General features: G+C 37.3%; 1 protein-coding gene across 1 annotated transcript in view; it reads left to right on the top strand.

Moving 5' to 3' along the window:
- Positions 1-18,354, top strand: part of LOC139971326 (E3 ubiquitin-protein ligase pellino homolog 1-like) — a 45,333-nt gene that overhangs the window by 12,096 nt on the left and 14,883 nt on the right. Inside the window, exons 3-6 of the mRNA XM_071977678.1 lie at positions 1,072-1,201; positions 4,940-5,041; positions 13,668-13,865; positions 15,043-15,228. Of these exons, the coding sequence (XP_071833779.1) occupies positions 1,072-1,201; positions 4,940-5,041; positions 13,668-13,865; positions 15,043-15,228 (616 nt within the window). The remainder of the gene's footprint in view (positions 1-1,071; positions 1,202-4,939; positions 5,042-13,667; positions 13,866-15,042; positions 15,229-18,354) is intronic.

Below are 18,354 nucleotides of genomic sequence, written 5' to 3'. Positions count from 1 at the left end.
CATCACCAGAGAGCGTGGGTAATGTCGTATAAAGGATATACTGTGCTGCTTAAAGTTTCTGCAGCAGTTTTGAGTGTTAATTATGACGCGATTGGTTATAAACATTTACGTCCCCATTAATCGGGGTTTTCCCATATTCTGCACCAATTTTGCAATGGGACACCAGATAAATTATTCATTGGTTTGGAGATTGTCTGGAGATTTCTCTGATTGGTAGGTGGATTTACTTATGGCTGATGTGCAGATTTAAGTCCTTCCAAGGACGTGGATGTAAGCTCAAAACTTACTTTACATGCAGGTCTAGTGACAACTCATCACTGTTGTTGGACTTGTCATGTGAAAAGTGATAGAAATCATTCCAGAGTGATGTCATGAAAACATTGACAACTGACCAAACCTAGTATATATCCTATCATTGTATCCATTGTACATGAGTATGCATTAATAAATGGACTACAACATGCAGCTTTGTTTTGTGGCCAAACCACAATAGCAAGTAATTTATCTATAGAGCGTTCTGAATTTCATAGGTACCTCAAACTTCATTGGATAGATGAATGTACGTCAGGCCTCACTTACCTGTCTCCTCACAACAACTGTACGCTCGCTCTATACTGTGTCTAGAGTGACTTGGTGACCTTTGACACCAACCTCCTCTGTTGACCGGTGTCCTCAGATCAACCCACCTCCTCATTAGACTTACCACCCAGAGTGTCTAAATTGTGGCCTCTATAGAGCTGTCAAGATCTTGGCCGTCGTGTTGGATAGATATCTATACTCTTGTGAAGTTGTCAGGACAGGTGTTTAAATTAACAGAAATTACAGAGTTGAGAGAGAGACTTGAGTCAAGGAAGTAATCATGGTACTCAGGGGTATGTGTACTAGAGAGAAGGATGAATGAGGGTGGTGAGTGGGAGAGGGGGTGTGTGTAGAAAGTTATGGTATAGGTAGGGTTGAGCCATCAGTGAACATGCATCAAGTTTTAGTAAACATTGAAAGTAAAGTGTATAAATTTTAATTTTAATTATCTGCCTATTTGAATTTGTTCCTCTCTTTTATTTAATTTTGTAGTTATAATGGATGCCTGCCGTCTGGTAATAGGGGACGGAGGAGAAGTAGGTTCATCCTGTACAAGAAAGAAGTCCCCAACGGGGTCAAACCGGATAAACGTTATGAAATTAGCGCACCGAGATCCGCTCAGGTAAGTCATATACGATCAGCTGTATATATGTGTAGAAGGACTGACAGACCTGTGATACAGTACATATTATATTATACAGTAATACAGTTTTTAGAAAGTGCCTTGCTAAGTTGCTCAATAAATAGATCAAATTATACCGTTCTATGAAACTTCCTTCAGTATTTTCAGTATCATCTCCCCATGCCTAACCTCCACTCCCCCCCTGGCCCCCCTCCCTACCCATCTTCACCACTTCAGATCGTGTATTAGAGCATTAGTGGAATTTCAGTAATATCCTTTGCAGGCTCATTGGCTCTTTCATCGCTGTTTACCTAACTATCAACTGAGCTAGCTTGAAGGTTGCTTGTATTGCCTCTGTACTTCAGTATTTGCCATTAATTACTGAATTTGGCTTCGGTTTCCTATTAACCTGTGTCCTCACAACATCAGCACTCTCAATCAACTCTCTAGAGTAAACTGATAACCTTCTTAACATTGCACACCCTTAACGATTGGTGGCTGTGGTACTTGTCAATAGCTCCCCCCCCCCCCAATTGTCATTCAACCACTTAGTTCCTATACTCACTTTTCTCTAATGGACTTTGTTACGTGCTATTTGCTATATTAATGTTTCTGGAAAGTACTTTGCCAAGAGTTCTAGTATCTCTTGGTAATCATGCCCAGATTTTCAGGAGGGTCAAATTCAGCAATTAAAAAATGTTCCAGTCAATACAAAATGCTCTGAGAATGGAATTAAATGTAAAATTTGACGTACATGGCTAACCGTTCTGCGTGGTCATTCTAGCTTGATAAGAAGTACTTCAAAATGACCTAAATGTTTCCTCCTGACATGTTTTAACGCATTATGCACCTGCTGCAGATAATACGAAACGGGGGGGGGGGAATGTTTTTTGTTCTGTACTTTTTAATTTCTTGCACACTTTGAAATGAAAGTTGAATAGTCACACCGATGAACACTGCATTGTTAATGTAAACATGAATCCAGTCCAAACTTGATCAAACTCAAAATACAGTAGAAAGCTGTTTTTATTAGAGGTTTAATGTGTCTGCGATGTGAGGCTCTGAAATAGGTGAAGGAACACAAGTACATGGCTAGTCTATGTAATTGGCACATTAGACATATATTTGTGCATATAAGTTATAGTGCTTAGATGTACCAAGGCCTAGCCTCTGTGTCAGCATATATCCACTTGGGTATGAGGTTGTGTACAGTAGTTTCATCTACATTATAGACTAATAACCCGGTAAAAACTTCAGGTTAGCCAAGAGGAAAGTACTAGATCTAGCATCTTGATGGGACAGTAGTTCAGATTATTTTACATTCATGAGTGAAAAACAGATCGATTTGGTGGTTAAGTGCGGAGGCGTTATCACTCCAGTAAGGAAAAGTAATCAACAGAATATGAACGGACGAGGATGTCGACTAAACGAGAGGAAACTTTGGCAGACGTCACGGCTCTTTTAATCTTCATCAATGTCTGATAATATTGGTGACTGCACAGTTGTAATCAACTCCTAGGTTACAGTATATTGTATTAGGGGCTTAAGTCACTACTTGAACCACATTTGCAGGAGTTGCAATGCCATGTTGTGTTTATTTCTTGACGATATACTCATCGCGTCTAATATACATATATATTGTAGCTAGTAGCAGGTACAAAACCTAGTCAGTTGGAATTTTGAGAATTTCACACCTTCACAGAAGGCCAATGGATTAATGGTTCCTGTATTGCCATTGTAACGGTATATTACAGAGTTTGTTTCTACTGAAAGGAATGTCAAGTTGGCATAACATTATCTGTGTGTACATGTTGAATGTTTTCTAGAGTTTTGAGTGCAGTAGAAAACTCATGTGCATCTTTATCATTAATAAAAGAAATCAAAGTTCTGGTCGTTCACATTTAGAAATGAATTTTCATTCAAATGGCCGGCAGGTGACACCAGTTCCCAGTAGCTGTCAGTTAGTTTTTCACTTTGACTAAATACTTTAAACATACTTAGAACTGCTCTTTGCCTTACTACATCATTCCTTCTAGTCTCATTCTTTGCCTTTCTGCCCTCCCTACTAATGTCCTTCCCCCCTAACTGCCCCCGAGCCTCCCTTCCCATTGCCTCCTCTCCCTAGCCCCCCACTCCTTTCACCTCACTCCCCTTCCTTCTCACCTCCCTCTCCTTCCCTTCTCTTCTCTTCTTCCTTCCCTCTCCTTCCTTCCTTCTCCTCTCTCCTCCCTCCCCTCCTCTCAGGAGTTCAGGCTGATACATCATGAAATTGTTGTATAGAAAAGTGAGGAATAGAAAAGGTTGGAACTGGTAGCCTGGTTAATAAATTCCAACATATGCAAAGACACAGTGCAAAGTTGTGACGTGTAGTAACTAGTTATGTTGGTCACATATTACACCACATAATTAGGGGATATTACCATAGGAATGTAATTAAAATCTCACATTCTACTTCTAGCTGCTAAATTGCAAGCAAACAATTCTACCACCAACAACATAATAACCCAAAATACCCTGGCCTTTGTTAATGACAATTAATAGCTTCCCTGTGATTTTTCATTCACCCTTTCTGAGAAAAAGCAACATGTGCACTAAACAGCAATGACAGCTGAATATGCATCAATTGTTTTAAAGTACGGCAACATTTATGGTATATGATTGACAGGAGCTGGGAGACCATCTAAGTACTGTGGAGCTACATTTCATAAAAATAACGCAGGGTTTTGGTGACTTAAGCCCAACAACAACAAAAAATCTGTTTTGGATCTTTGCATCTATCTTTTAAACATTAAAAGGAAAGTTCAGCTAGCTCAGTTTCAACTATGGCATTTTGGTTTATTGATTAATTATTAATAATAATAATAATTAAGTGCTGTACAGTTGTGATGAGATAACACAACATTTGAAAACAGCTACCCATAAAGGCAACAGGAAATTGAGTAGTCTGAGCCTAGTTTCTTTTGTTTCCCTAAGTACAGTATGTTCCTGGTTTCGCTTAGAATACGTCACAAATCTCATATTTTGTCTCATTGTATGCAAATTGTCTCGACAGTATATGACGTCCTTTAAGGTATTAAATAATTGTAATTTATGTAGGCAAACAGTCTAAGTTGAAACAGATGATTACAGTGTGGGATTGTTCGCTTCATATCAGAGCCGAGACGGTCAAGGAATGATGGTTAGTTTTTGAGTACCACGGATGAGATGTGGAATGAAGCTGTAATTGGCCCGTTTCATGACTTCATAGATAACTTTGGATGCACAAAGTTTTGAGGGAAACAGATGATTTCCTGTTTTAAGGCTTTCTTTTAATATTTTCCCAATCTGGTCACTAATAAATAAAGCATGTTTCTTGTTACATCTTTTAGCTTTTAAGTTCTTCATATTCATCTTACTGAATATGCAACTGAAAGTGACCCGACCGTCATCTTGACAGTTAGATATTGAAAACACACCATAATACTATATGGCCTATACTGAGCAACCTGAACTCATGTTTTAATGTTAAAACAGAAGCAAAAGATCCAGACTAAGTTAGCGTTGGATGGTCTCCCGTTCCAGCACCTGCACAGGTTTTTTTGGCGGGAGATATTAAGTTTGTTAAAAGATTTGTACTCCCCTCTGAGTTGCATCATTCTGATACTTGATGTTAAACTGTACTGTAACTGTTCAAAGACAACATATATTAGCAAACGAAAAGTTTTGATCAATATATTTCTCGGTTTATTTATCCTTTAGGTAACGAAAGATAATGAGAAGCACACAATAGCATACACCTTGTCTAGACACCAGACCTTCATCGAAGAATATACCACAGACTTCAAGACTGATATGTTTCAGGTGAGTACAGTATTTCAGAGCAGCTTTTTTGTGCTTTTGGCCACAGGTCGTCACTTGTGACAATTTCACCAAATGTTTGTAGATTTACTGAAAGTATTAATACAATTTCCCAGATCGTGTTCATTCATTTCAACTTTTGACTGGCAAGTAAGAAATGATTTTATTCCAGTGTAGTTACTTTTGTCGCCAAGATGGTTTTCATATTTAATAGTACTATTCATCAGTATTTTTGACACTTAAAAGTAAAAACTGGAATATTCCAAATTTGTTATTTGTTTGTAATTTGAAAAGAAACGTGTGGAATGGAGGTATATTGAAAGCTGTTGTCATGGAGATTTAGTATGAAATAGTATACCAGTACTCAACAAAAGCAGCTGCTTTAATAGAGGAAAGGAGCAGAGTAAGGGATGAATGGATTTGTATATCAGCAACAGACATGACAACAAGTCTGTCTTCTATCTTGGCTGCAAGATTCCTCCATCTTTACCGTGTGATGCAGTTTCCATTCTTTCCTAAGAGACCTGAAATAGCGACATTTAGTTAACATTAATGAACGTCATAAGACTCGTTCTCATTTGACAACGCAAGGAGAATGTGATACCTCAAGAGTGATCAAATGTGAGTATTGTGAAAGCGAAATCTAGATCGAATCCTGCAGTTGTGATCTCCCTTTTGGTAGGATCCTGACCCTGCAAGAGTAATCAAGATTTTGCAGTGTTGAATGCTGGGGTCAATCACGTGACCCTGTGTCACTTCTGCACGAACACAGACTGGTGTGAGTCTAAAAGGCAGGTGCATTGTATAACTTTAATAACCTAGTACTTGATTTGTAACCAATCATTTTGACCTTTAGTTCGCAACTGCATGATACTGTAATCTTTCAGTCCGTGTTGATCCACCAACGGTTCTCAAACGTGGACCTGTCTGGGGTCAGCTTTGTAACTGTACCTCCCTGAGGGAAAACAAGTTCTTGATCTGCCTTGCATTCTCAGATATATGCGAACTAGCTCACAAGATCTGCTATAGCTTTCGTCGTAGATCAAGAGGCACAGAGTCCTTTACAGTCTCTAATTTAATTTACACTCCAGGTATTATCATTCATCTTGTTGATATCCCCTGACCTGGGCATTGTGTTCTTCCTTCGTGATGAAGTACAGTTGTGAACTTTTGCTCTTTGGAAAGGCATCTTCCAGTCATTTTCACTGTCCATTCACTTCATCAAGTTATGCCTATAGGATATAAGCTAATGTAGCCTCTGCTCTTAGGTGTTACTTTGCAATACGTTGTTACTTCCTCTGTATGCATCATTTGATTAACTTTACTCCTCACTTACCTGTCTCCATCACCTACACACACCTATCTACCTCAGCCTATTAACTGATAACGTTCTTTCAGAGCGCCCCCAATGACCCATGTCCTCCTCCTTTCCAAATCTACCATTTAGAAGCCTATCACATGTGTTTCTATTGGAATTTTGCCCTAACGTCATAAATTTACACCTCTGGCAATCACTTTGAGTAACAAGTTTTACGGGACAAGAGAATGATCGTTACTTGTTTAGAAAATGAAACTGTATTCTATGCAAGTAAAACCTGAAATGGAAAGTTATTTGGTATTTACATCTGAAAGAGGTCTTGCTCCCGCACTAATATGGAATTGTCGTAGGGCAAACATTACAAAGTCGCTGACTCTTAAAATGACTACATCTAGCCAATTCTGCAATCAAGATGCAGTCTAAGTACAATTTCTTGTAGCTGCGAAGCCTACCTTCAGAAATCTTCAAATCCTACAAACACGAGGGGGTCATCTCTCCTAAAGATTATTTTGTCAAGCATCATTTAGCCACGTACTGGAGAACTATCAATGCAGGGTTAATTTAAAAGAAATTGTCTGTTGTGTGATTAGGACCAGTACATATGTCCTGGAATATCTTGGGATTCAGCCTATTGTTGCAGAGACCTACATACTGCACTTGACTGCAATGTTTACACTGTTTCCGTGATGTCATTGTCTATCCCATTGTTGGTACTTACAATGTTAAAGGAGCTATTCGGTTGAGGTTTATTAGCATTAGAATATGTAGTATGTAGCTTACTGTTTTGATGTTAATATCTTAAAGTATTCTATTGATTGAACTTGTGCATTTTCTGAGATGATTTTTGCTTCTCATGACAAATACTAAGTCCTGTTTAAACTAAAAACAATGACAGTTGACCCTGCCAAGATGTGGTCAACATGTTGGCATTATTAATCACACAGTTAAGTAAAGATTCAGTGGAATAGAACAATGTTTTTGTCTTGTGACTCGTAAAGTAGTTAAAGTTAAAACTACATCAGCGAAAGAACATCAAGTTTTGGCAGGGCTTTGCAATAGGATGAATGCTATTAAACATCTGCTTCACTTTGTTGGTGCTGCTATTTTGTGTATGTTGTTTATGGTTGATGGTGTGAGCCTCTCTGGTCAATCTGATCTCATCTCTTATCCCCTCTCCCTCCCCATCCAATCTCATCTCTAATCCCTCTCCCCATCCAATCTTATATCTTTATCCACTCTCCCTCCCAGTCTAATCTCGTCTCTTTATCCAATCTCCCTCATCTAATCTCATCTCTTATACCCTATCCCTCCCCATCCAATCTCATCTCTAATCCCTCTCCCCATCCAATCACATTACTTTATCTCCTCTCCCTCCCAATCTTATCTTGTCTCATTATCCCCTCTCCCTCCTCATCTAATCTCATCTCTCGTCTCTTATCCCCTATTCCTCCCTATCTAACGTCATCTCCTATCCCCTCTCCCTCCCCATCCAATCTGTGTGACCATAATTCTTTATACACATACTGAACAGCAGAACAGTACATTTTACCATCTATTTCATTTGGAATCATTTTCTCTAAGTTATCAGTGTGGTTCCAGCCACCTAACCCCATAACACTGCCTACTGTAAGTAGTGACAGCCTTTGAAACTAGACAAGTTATACTGTTGACATTTTGATGCAAAAAAAAAAAAAAATGGTAAACTGCAGATGTAACTGAGCTTCTAAATGTAAGTTCTTGTTCACCTCTCCCTTCTTGTTGCTCGCAAAATTTACGATATATTTGATGAAAATGTTAAAAAAAAAAAAAAAAAAAACCCAAGCTATCATTAGCATTTCCATTAAATGTTTTTAAAGCACAAGTAAAGTTTGATGATAAAGTGCAGAAATGAAGTCCTGTTCTGCTTCTTTGCCGAGAGAAATGAGGAGAGTAGATTTACGAGGAGTCTGGATAATATAAACAGCGTAAAATTGAGATTCCAGCTCAGCAGGAATGATAAAACATTCGTTGTCTTCATTCTTGAGCAGATAATGAATGCACTCGTAATTTAAAAGCAGTATTTATGCGTTCATTGAAAGTCAAGGAAAAAGGAAAAAAAGAGAAGAAGAAGACATATAAACAGCCTAAGCAGGGGTTAAGAATGTCAGGTACAGTATTATATAAGGACACACTCAGTAATTCAAATGAATAGAAAACTTGAAAATGAGTTAAAATTCAAAGTTAATGTTTCAAAAAATATTGCAGTACAGTACTGTACCTAGTCCTGGACTTAATATGTTAAGGACTGACAAGAAAAGATAAATGTTCTCCCTCTGAATTCTTCCCCGTCCCTCGCCTCCTTCATTTTAACAATTGTTAAGACATTTGAATTGATGAAAGTGTATAGACACTCAATGATTTTCATTAAATGTTAGATCTTACAACAACAACAACAATAACCAAATTTATTCAAACAATCTGAAAACTTGTATTTTTAAGTGGAAAATCTACTCGTAGATGGATAATATGTTTTGAGTCGATAGTTTTGAATATTTTATTACATTTTGAGAGATGCTGTCTGATGTCTGTCATGTTGTAAAATTACCTTCTAATTTCTAAAGAATTGTTATCTTTGCCATTTGATAATGGGAGCTTATCTTATATGAAGTATATATCATGCCATTTGAAAAACTGCATCTCTGACACTCGATATCCTCCAGAGAGCCTGAGATGCTGAGAGCTCTCAAAATGGAACTTGAAAATAGCACAACTGCAAAAATGGCAATTTGTGAAGGCACTGTAGTTCTATAGCGGTTAAAGGCTATCAAAGAAGTGAATTTGCTACTGTAATATACAGTACTGTAGTAGCAAATGTTGAAGGATCTCAGTATCATCCCCAAATATGCTATGTAAGAAAGACATAATGGTCACTAGTGTTTGGACTTTAAACAAGCATTTGACTATCACCCTCAGATAATTTCCCTTCATTGAATCATTTAATTGGCAATTAAGCCCTACTGAATATTTAGGAATCTTTTAGAGGGGGTTCTGTACGATAGGCATTTGCTCATCTGTTGTGAAATTAGGTAAGTCAATAGATCCAGTATGTAACGGTTGTAGTGTAATTCTCTCAGAGACGCTCTGGTTGGTCGTGCGCTAAGAAGAGTGGTTGTAGACTGGACATTACTGGTAATGGGGTTGGAACCTTACGCCAAATGTCTCTAGATTAGAGACTGTGAGATCTGTGTTATAGCTGTGTTCAGTCTGATAAGTGTGTGGCTTGCATTAAGGTTGTAAATTTGTCGAACCAGGTAACATTGGAGAATTTTAAACTTTGCTGTATAAATACATGGCCATAATCTTTCTGCCTCATGCCTTACGCCCTCCTCCCTTACCATCAACCCCCTGCAAAACAGATTAAATTTGTCTAAGTGAGAACCAATTTCATCATGACACAGCTCTGCCTCACAAATTTACTCATTCAGGGAAGCCTCCACAACAGTACATTTAAGTACCGTGAAGATATGTCTTGAATCAGGAAAGAATGAACATGAGATGACATTTTGATTGAATAATGAACTCTGGCAGCAAACTCCTGTGATCAAGGGAAGTTTCAGCTGGGCACAGTATAGTGTAATAATATTTAGTGGTTTGATAAAGGTTTCTAAGCATTTGAGGACAGCTACAGTACATGTATGTGGATCGGCAAGAAGTGAAAAGTGAGAAATGTACCATGATTAAATTGTTTCTTAAATTCTATGAGAATGTCATGATGTAGAAATGTTAAGATCAAAAGATGTTTGTTATTCATACAGTACAGTAGCTGTGCGCAGGGCATTTACGATATTCATATTCGGAACCGTCGGATGTTGAAAGCATTGAATCAATTTAGTCAGTCTTAAAGTATAGTATATGGTTATGTGTTATGATATTGAGATATGTACAGGGTATGCAGACTTTCTATAGAGTACTATAGCCTACATGTTAGCATAGTAGAGGTTACATGGAGGTACCAGAGAGGATGAAGAACCTCAACACTGCATGCAGAGTACTACACGTATTTAATCCTGCCACCATAATACATTATATATGTGATAATACTCTTAGTAAATGAAGTACATTGTTAATTTATTAGACCCTGAGGGAAGGTGTCACCAAGGTTGTTTTGATAAGGTTTGCAGCAGGATGATGAATGAAGGTATATATATTGACTATAGACATGCTACGGTAGCAATAACTCAGCGTGGATGAGTCTAGAGCTACATTTAGCATTGTTACAAATTGGTGGTATACATGTACGTACATTACATGTAAACTCTACTGATAAAGGGGCCGGGAAGGAAAGCTAGCTGAAATGATCAGAAAACAGGAAAAACTACAGGTATTGGTCTACAGCATTGAGAAGTCCCTCTTTTAACTGGTCAGCAGTTCAGACCAAAACACAGCATGCTCAAGTGTTACATGCCACAATTCAGTTGATGTTTATGCAGAGAGAAAAACACTGTAGTTTATTGTCGTGGCCTTCTCTATTCCCCTCCCTCCCTCCCTCCCCCACCCTCCTCCCCCACTGGGGGTTTGTCATACATGACCAATGTAAACTTGTTTCCGAGACGTGGGCACCAAGATTTTAGCTTGTTGTGCACACATAGAGTTTTTTGCATCTATCTGCACCGAAGAAATATTTGCTTAGGGCTCCAATCAAGATATTTGTGAAACAAGTTTGTATTTGAGTGACTCTGATGGAAGTCAAAATATCTACCTTGCATTCTCACTCAGCTGTCCCCTCGTAACCAAAGCAACCTTGATTTATTAAGACTGTTAGTTTAGGGAATTATTTTCCGAAAACTTACATTTGAAATGTAATCAGACATTTCTTTTTAGTCAAATACATAGTTTGAGATTTGCGAAGTGTTTTGCAGATTTTACAAAAAAAAACAAGCTTTCTTTCTTCCTTTCCTTTGTTCATTTCACTTTGTTCATTTCTTTGCATTGCCCTAAATTTCCTCCTCTCTCCCCTGAATGGGAAATGTACAGAACTGTAAATAAGATGATGTTTTCAGTAGATTGGCAGGGAATTCTAATACACCTTAGCAAGGGATGGAAAATGCTTCCCTCGAGGTTGGAAGGAATATTGTTTTCAATTTTACTTGATTAGATGTTTGGAAAGAATCTCCAGAGAGAAAGTTAAACAGACGTTCAGTTCAGTATGAATCGGAGGCACCTTTCTGTTTTTGGTTTGTGATCGAAACTTCAAAAATGTTACAGTTCTCCTACTGTAAATCCATTGTCATGCTTTCACTAAGAAAATATTTGACAAGTAGCAGTTGTAGCAAAACATTTGGGAAATTAATATCATTCATCTTGAGGGTGTAATTGTTGATAAAGTTTGCTTGCTTTGATTGCAGGGATCAAACAAAATGTTAATTTACTCCCTGCCCCTCTTACCTGTCTCTCCTATACATACGCACTCTGATCTACAGTGAGCTATTTCGCTGAGGCGCTGACTTAGGTTGTCCAGTATATACTGTACATACAGTATAGCAGTAATGGTCTGATCTTGTTGGCCTGAAGCATGTTACAGTAGATGCCACGCTGAAAAGTATTATCAATTAGAATTAGAAAACTGAGATACAGAGCCATGTGTGCCCAGTGTGTTGATGTTAGTAAACTGTGCATGGATTAATAATTGCTCAGAAATAACACAGTGTAAACAGGGTGTGTATATGTGTGTATTGTGTCAGTGATTGACTGACATCAATAGCAATTCATAGTATGCATTTGTAGTTTAGTAAATGTTTCCTAAAGTGGAACTTGGACTAAACACTACAGTACAGAATTAAACTATATATACACAGTTATTGTGGCAATACTTAACAAAAGTGAGATTTTCTTTCATACGAGTGATTCAGCATTTTTTGCTGCATGAGATTACTGATCTATTATATAGCCTTTGAGGCCCTTGACTGTGTGTATGGTACGTGTACTGTAAACCTGTACTGTGCAGCGCATGCAATGAGTTGTTATATTTGTCACCTGCTTATATACTGATTTACACAGTCATGCTATGGAAGAGATGATGTATACATACACCCGGCTGTTACAGTATTATAGAGTATATATACTGTACATGTTTGTGAGAGAAATTGTCCATCCACTCATTAAGTCAAAATGTGATGTTGATGTGGAAGGCAGGAGGTTATGGACACTTACAGCCAGTGAAGATTAATTAATATAGCACTAACACAGCACATGATTAGGAGAAGATGTGCATCTATATAGCCCCATTTGTGTACAAGTTTGTATTTGGGCTTTAAGCTGGAGAAATGATCTTTCCAGAGTTTTGCCTCGGTCGTCTGGGAGATATCAATCATATTCAGTCACTATAGTCTACCCTGTACAGGTATAGCTATGGACATAGGAACACTAATTAAGACAGCATTAATTAACACAGTGTGAGTGAGGTATACTAGTAGTTCTATCTGACACAGTTGCCTTATAGTCTAACATGTTCATGCATTCATGCATTTGGCTGGAGAATGGTCTGTAACAGTTGTTACAGTACTGTGTGTGGGTCAAGTGGGAAAGATCACCCTATAGAATATAAAGCTAAGCATGAACACAGTGGCAAAAGCACTGATTCAGTGAAGGTTGTATGAAATGGTCTGTAACAGTACCACAGTATAGTTGTGAGAGAGCTATCTGTGACATGTCACTATATAAAGTAAACTGTAGTTATTATGTATATATATATACAGTATATAGCCAAACTGTACTAATGTATGAGACGTTGAGTCACAGCTATCAGCATATCACTGTATATACCCTGTGTTACTGAGATATCACTATATGTACCCTGTGTTACTGAGATATCACTATATATACCCTGTGTTACTGAGATATCACTATATATACCCTGTGTTACTGAGATATCACTATATACTATACCCTGTGTTACTGAGATATCACTATCATTAATTAATATAATACCGCTACACATGGAATTCATGATTTATCACCATCCCAGCCAGCCAACAACAAACAGTGGGTCATTGCACATTAGATGGATGAATCTGTCACTAGTGAACAGAACACATCAGTGCGATACTTTATAAGAATAATGATCACATTTGCTAAGGTACTTCAGACAGCACTTGAGGGGGGTGTATAATCAAGGGTGAAAAAAAAGAGTGGATGAGGTGGGTATCATGCCCTCCCCAGTGAAAGTCATTTCTCACTATCAATCCGATACCAAAATGGTGTAATTATAAAAGAATGCTGTCATATCGACCCTAACATAACTCTCTCCTCTTCCTCTTCTGGATGTTTCTCTAGATTGGGAGATCTACGGAACCCATCATTGACTTCATCGTCATGGATACGGTTCCAGGTGCTAAATGCCAGGAAGATACTGTTATATCAGAGAGTACAATATCCAGGTTTGCCTGTAGGATTTTAGTGGATCGTGATCCGCCATACAATGCACGGATTTATGCAGCAGGGTTCAACTCAACAAGTAATATATTTCTAGGGGTAAGTTTAATAAAAAAAGAAAAAAAAATGACACTTTCTTATCAAATATGTATGAGTGACATTATAGATACGTTATAAAAGAAATCTTTCCCCAATCTGGTAATGATCATCAATTTTATTGTGATTTAAAATATTTTACAAATACTTTATAAAATTGATTTATTGTCAAATGTTTTGGTTTGTTGAGAGGGAAGAATGGGGATGAGGCATTGGGGGATTACACTAATCTCATGAAATGATTCTAACTATAATATTTCCAAGGGCTGTACAGCGTTTGCGATCAAGGGCTATAACCTATAACATACCTTAATAATACTGAACGAGTTTTAAACTAAATAGCTCTCTGCAATATTTTAGTCATTTTTAGATTTTAGTTTACCAAACTTAAGTATCAGTTATGAGGTGTAGAATCATCTTAACAACTTAAGTATGATATAAATTCATGTATAGTTTAACAAACTTAATCTTTTGTAACTCTTGCACAAAACACGGGCATTTATACCATTAAAGCCAACTATATTTCTGGCCTTTCTTTTTGGCCCTTTTCTTACTATGAGAAATGGCTACACACTTAAGGTAAGCAATTAAGATAACAATTTATTGACCTTGTGATTATTTATATCTTGTCTGTTTATAAAACATCTGTTGCCATTTGATGCATTAAACTGTCTATTAGAATTCAAAAGTGATTTGCTAGCCTCAGATGCATTCATTAAAGTCTGCTGCAGGATCTGCCTTGTATTAAACTGAGTTAATTAGTGGGTTGACATAATTAACCTAAATTAAATCTAACTGTTGATACCCTTCTATCATTTGAAGTTGATATTGACCTGTGTATCGTCTGCTATGAGAATCGCTGCATAACTGAGTTAATTAATAGTGACTTTGACAAAATTAACTTTAGTACTTTATTCAAATGTTGAAACCTGTCCATCATTATTGTAATTAGATTACATACTAGTATGTAAAATCCCTGCGTAGACAGAGACATGAGTTGTGAATACAAACGCTTCCTGCAGTTTTATTTGGAGCTAATATTGTAATTCACATCCCGACTCCCTCTCCCCAATATGCTTCTCTCAGTAATAACAGACTCGGCCATGTTCCTTCCTCCCAGATTTGACGATTTCTGATCATATTTTTGCATCCTCTCTCTCCGTTTTAAATGTTACCACAGGAAAAGGCATGCAAGTGGAGGACAGAACAAGGTATGGATGGGCTCACAACAAATGGAGTCTTACTAATGAGACCCAAAGGGGGTTTCCAGGCAACCTCTACCCCAGGGGTTTGGAGGGAAGTGTCAGTTTGTGGTAATGTCTACTGGCTGAGAGAAACCAGGTCATCTCCCCAGAGAGGGAAATTGGTAAGAGACGCTTTTGATTGAATTTTTAAAATCATTGTAAAAGATAGTGACATACCAAAGAATATTTTCATAATTTGTCACATGCCTTGGTAGAAAGAAGATTTTAAAAGAAGTCAAGAATTGGTCTAATTGCCTCTATATAAGTGTATGCATAAAAATGAAGCTAAATACATTTGTCTACAATTGAAGAATATGGGTACCATTACATTTTATTGTTGATTTTGGGAGTTTTTCTGTGGCTGCAAGTAAACAGTATGGTTCCTTTCAAAACCCCCAAAGGAAATGAGTTTACCAGAAAACCACAAGAATGCAAGTAAAACAGCTTCCATGCTGTGAATATCATGATTGTGGCGGGAATAGTATAATGTAAAGGTGCCTTGAACATTTATAATTTGTTAAGCAGTCTGTCCATAATGAACAAGCCAGTATAAAGTGTGGCTTTGATGGGGTTTTTTTCTTTTCCAAAAACTAAAAATATGAATAGCTGTTAAGGTACTGCAAAGTAGCTTTTTGTATTGATATTCAAACAATATTTATATTTTTTGATATCAAAACTCATCTTTACTTTTGTGATACTCACTTCCCTGTCTCCTCACAATAAGGGCAATCCTGCTCTGCCATGTCGTGAGCATTTGGTAACTTTGTAGCACAGTCCTCTTCCTGTAACCGGCCCGTTCGGGTATATACCTCCCTCCTTCACATTCTACCATCCAAAGTGTGTGGAACTTTTCAGAAGTATTTTTTTTTAGTATATTAAGTATAATTCCATTGGAAAACTACACCTGGCGTGGCCCATCAGAACGCATCTGAATTCGCAGTGTGTATACATTGTGAATAACTGTGTAGGTACTTAAATGTTGCTTTTTGTGTAATAGTACTGGTACAGTTTTTAAACTGTTTTATACCAAATCCCACAACAAAATAGTTCATTAGCTGACATATTAAAAAAGTTTCATATCAGACAAAGTATAACAATCCCAAATTTTGTTCATTTTTCAGTTGGTTGGTCTTCATGTATTTAATACTAATATGGAAAATTGTTAAGACTTGTTGAACCAACTGGAATCATTAATATACTTGCTGAGATATATTGCATGTACTCATATATTTGATCCAGTACATGCATATGACATTCATATGTATGTTCAATTTATCAGTACTTATTCCTGTCAGTGTGATTGGCCAGTTTCTTATACATACCAATGGCGATATTTACCTGCCCACTTACGGTACATAAATACTTACATACACACTCTGATCTACTATAGGCTACAAACTGGTAACATTCTTGCATAGCCCCCCCCCCCAGGACCCTCTCTCAGGTCACACTGCCATCTTTGCCCTGGCATCTACCATCTAGAGAGCATTTCCATTAAATAATACTCGTGGCATGGCAGCAGATCAGTGGTTCAGAGTTCATTCACATTTTGTACAGATTTGGTTGTGGTAATTTAGTATAAATCTTGGGTAACATTTAAAGAGAGGAAAGTGTACCATTTCCCGTGCCCAACCAAACAAGTTATGAAACACGCACAGACTTGTATGATTTGCAGTTTACATCCTTGGGTGCTTCATTGAATCCATCCCTATATCTGATAAGATCACTAAAATCAGGAAAAAGTAAATATTTCATTAAACTACAACGTACTGTACTTTTGTGGTCTCTCGAGAGTAAATGTACATGTTATCAATATAATTGATTATTACTGTGATGTCAGAAGTTACAGCCTGTTACAGTATTGATTCTGTAGCTTTAAAAGAAAAGGAAAAAAAAAAAAACCTTAAGTACTATGTTTAATACAAATATACTATAGTACAGTATGTAACATGCAGTGGCAGTGAATATTAAGACAATAGACAACACTGTTAAGTAGTTGCTGAAGGCTAAACCCTATGTAGTTAGTTCCTTGTGGTGGTCCCTAACACTTTCTCTTTCTGTAGTTAAGTGTTCATTAACCCAGTCAATTGTCCAAGTCAGTCTGTGTGGTAAATTCTATGTGTGAAGTTCATTAACAGTATTGCACTAACTTGAATATAGATGGGCTTAAGTACATAACTTCCGGTTTGGAATGACCTTGGCAAACAAATAAACAAAAAAAGGCCTGAAAGAAGATTGACATTACATATTATCCTGGGTATTATTTGATCATTCGACCATGCAAATACTTTTAACCATATCCCAACTGTTAATGATTACTGTATCTAGTGCTCAAGAGTAAGTCTACGCAAACAGCTGTGTGGTAGTCACATCAAAATGTTAACCAGTCACTATATAGGCTCTGTGGTCGGAGAAAGGAAATTATATTGCGTGGCATATTGGTGTGATTAAAGTCTGTGGTCTGGAATGAGGGAGGAAACATGATAAGGGATAAATAAATGTAATGAGATTAAAAAAGGAAAAATAAGACCCAGATAGGTTTTAATTGTGAACTTACAACCTGGGGTACCTGCATCAGTACTGGCATCCAAGTTTATAGAACCATGATGTTCAATAGAAAACATGCATGAAAAAACACAATGAAAGAAGACAGTAAAGAAAGTAAACATAGTGATAAAGGTATACATGTGAAATGTTCATGACCTGTTTTAAGTGTAATTTGGCAAAATGTTTCCCTTACTGTACCTAACCCAGTCTCCCAACCCTGGCGACCCCCAAGCACTACTATTGCAGGTTTCCTCGTCTCTTGATTAGCTGATCAATGTAGCTATTGCTAGAGGTTGTAGGTTACTACCTAAAAGCATATTGACATCATACAGACTTATTGTGAATCAACTTGGACTAGAGAAAGAAGACCCTTGTTCCACTAAAAACCATGAATTATTATAAAAATAAATACCATGTTTTTACTGTAAGTCCGCTCCTACTCTATTCTGCCCGTTTGTCCACACGCAGTTCCGGCTGTGATCTGTAGATATGACAGTCGTCCATAGTAACTACATGTAATTTATCTCACCTTTATTCCAGGGGACACCTGTGTGTGTGGTATTAACCCATCTAAGTAAAGTGAAAGAGAAACTGAAAGGAACTATTATAAGAAAAATATTGATCAAAGAAAGTTTATATTGTAGATGGACAAGTTTCAATATATTGTTTATTACACTGTAGATAGTCACATCAACTCTGTT

The sequence above is a fragment of the Apostichopus japonicus genome, chromosome 8 (assembly GCF_037975245.1).
Source record: "Apostichopus japonicus isolate 1M-3 chromosome 8, ASM3797524v1, whole genome shotgun sequence".
NCBI classification, from domain to species: Eukaryota; Metazoa; Echinodermata; class Holothuroidea; order Aspidochirotida; family Stichopodidae; genus Apostichopus; species Apostichopus japonicus.
The sequence above is the reverse complement of the archived record's forward strand: the minus strand, read 5'-3'. Positions and strand labels throughout refer to the sequence as shown.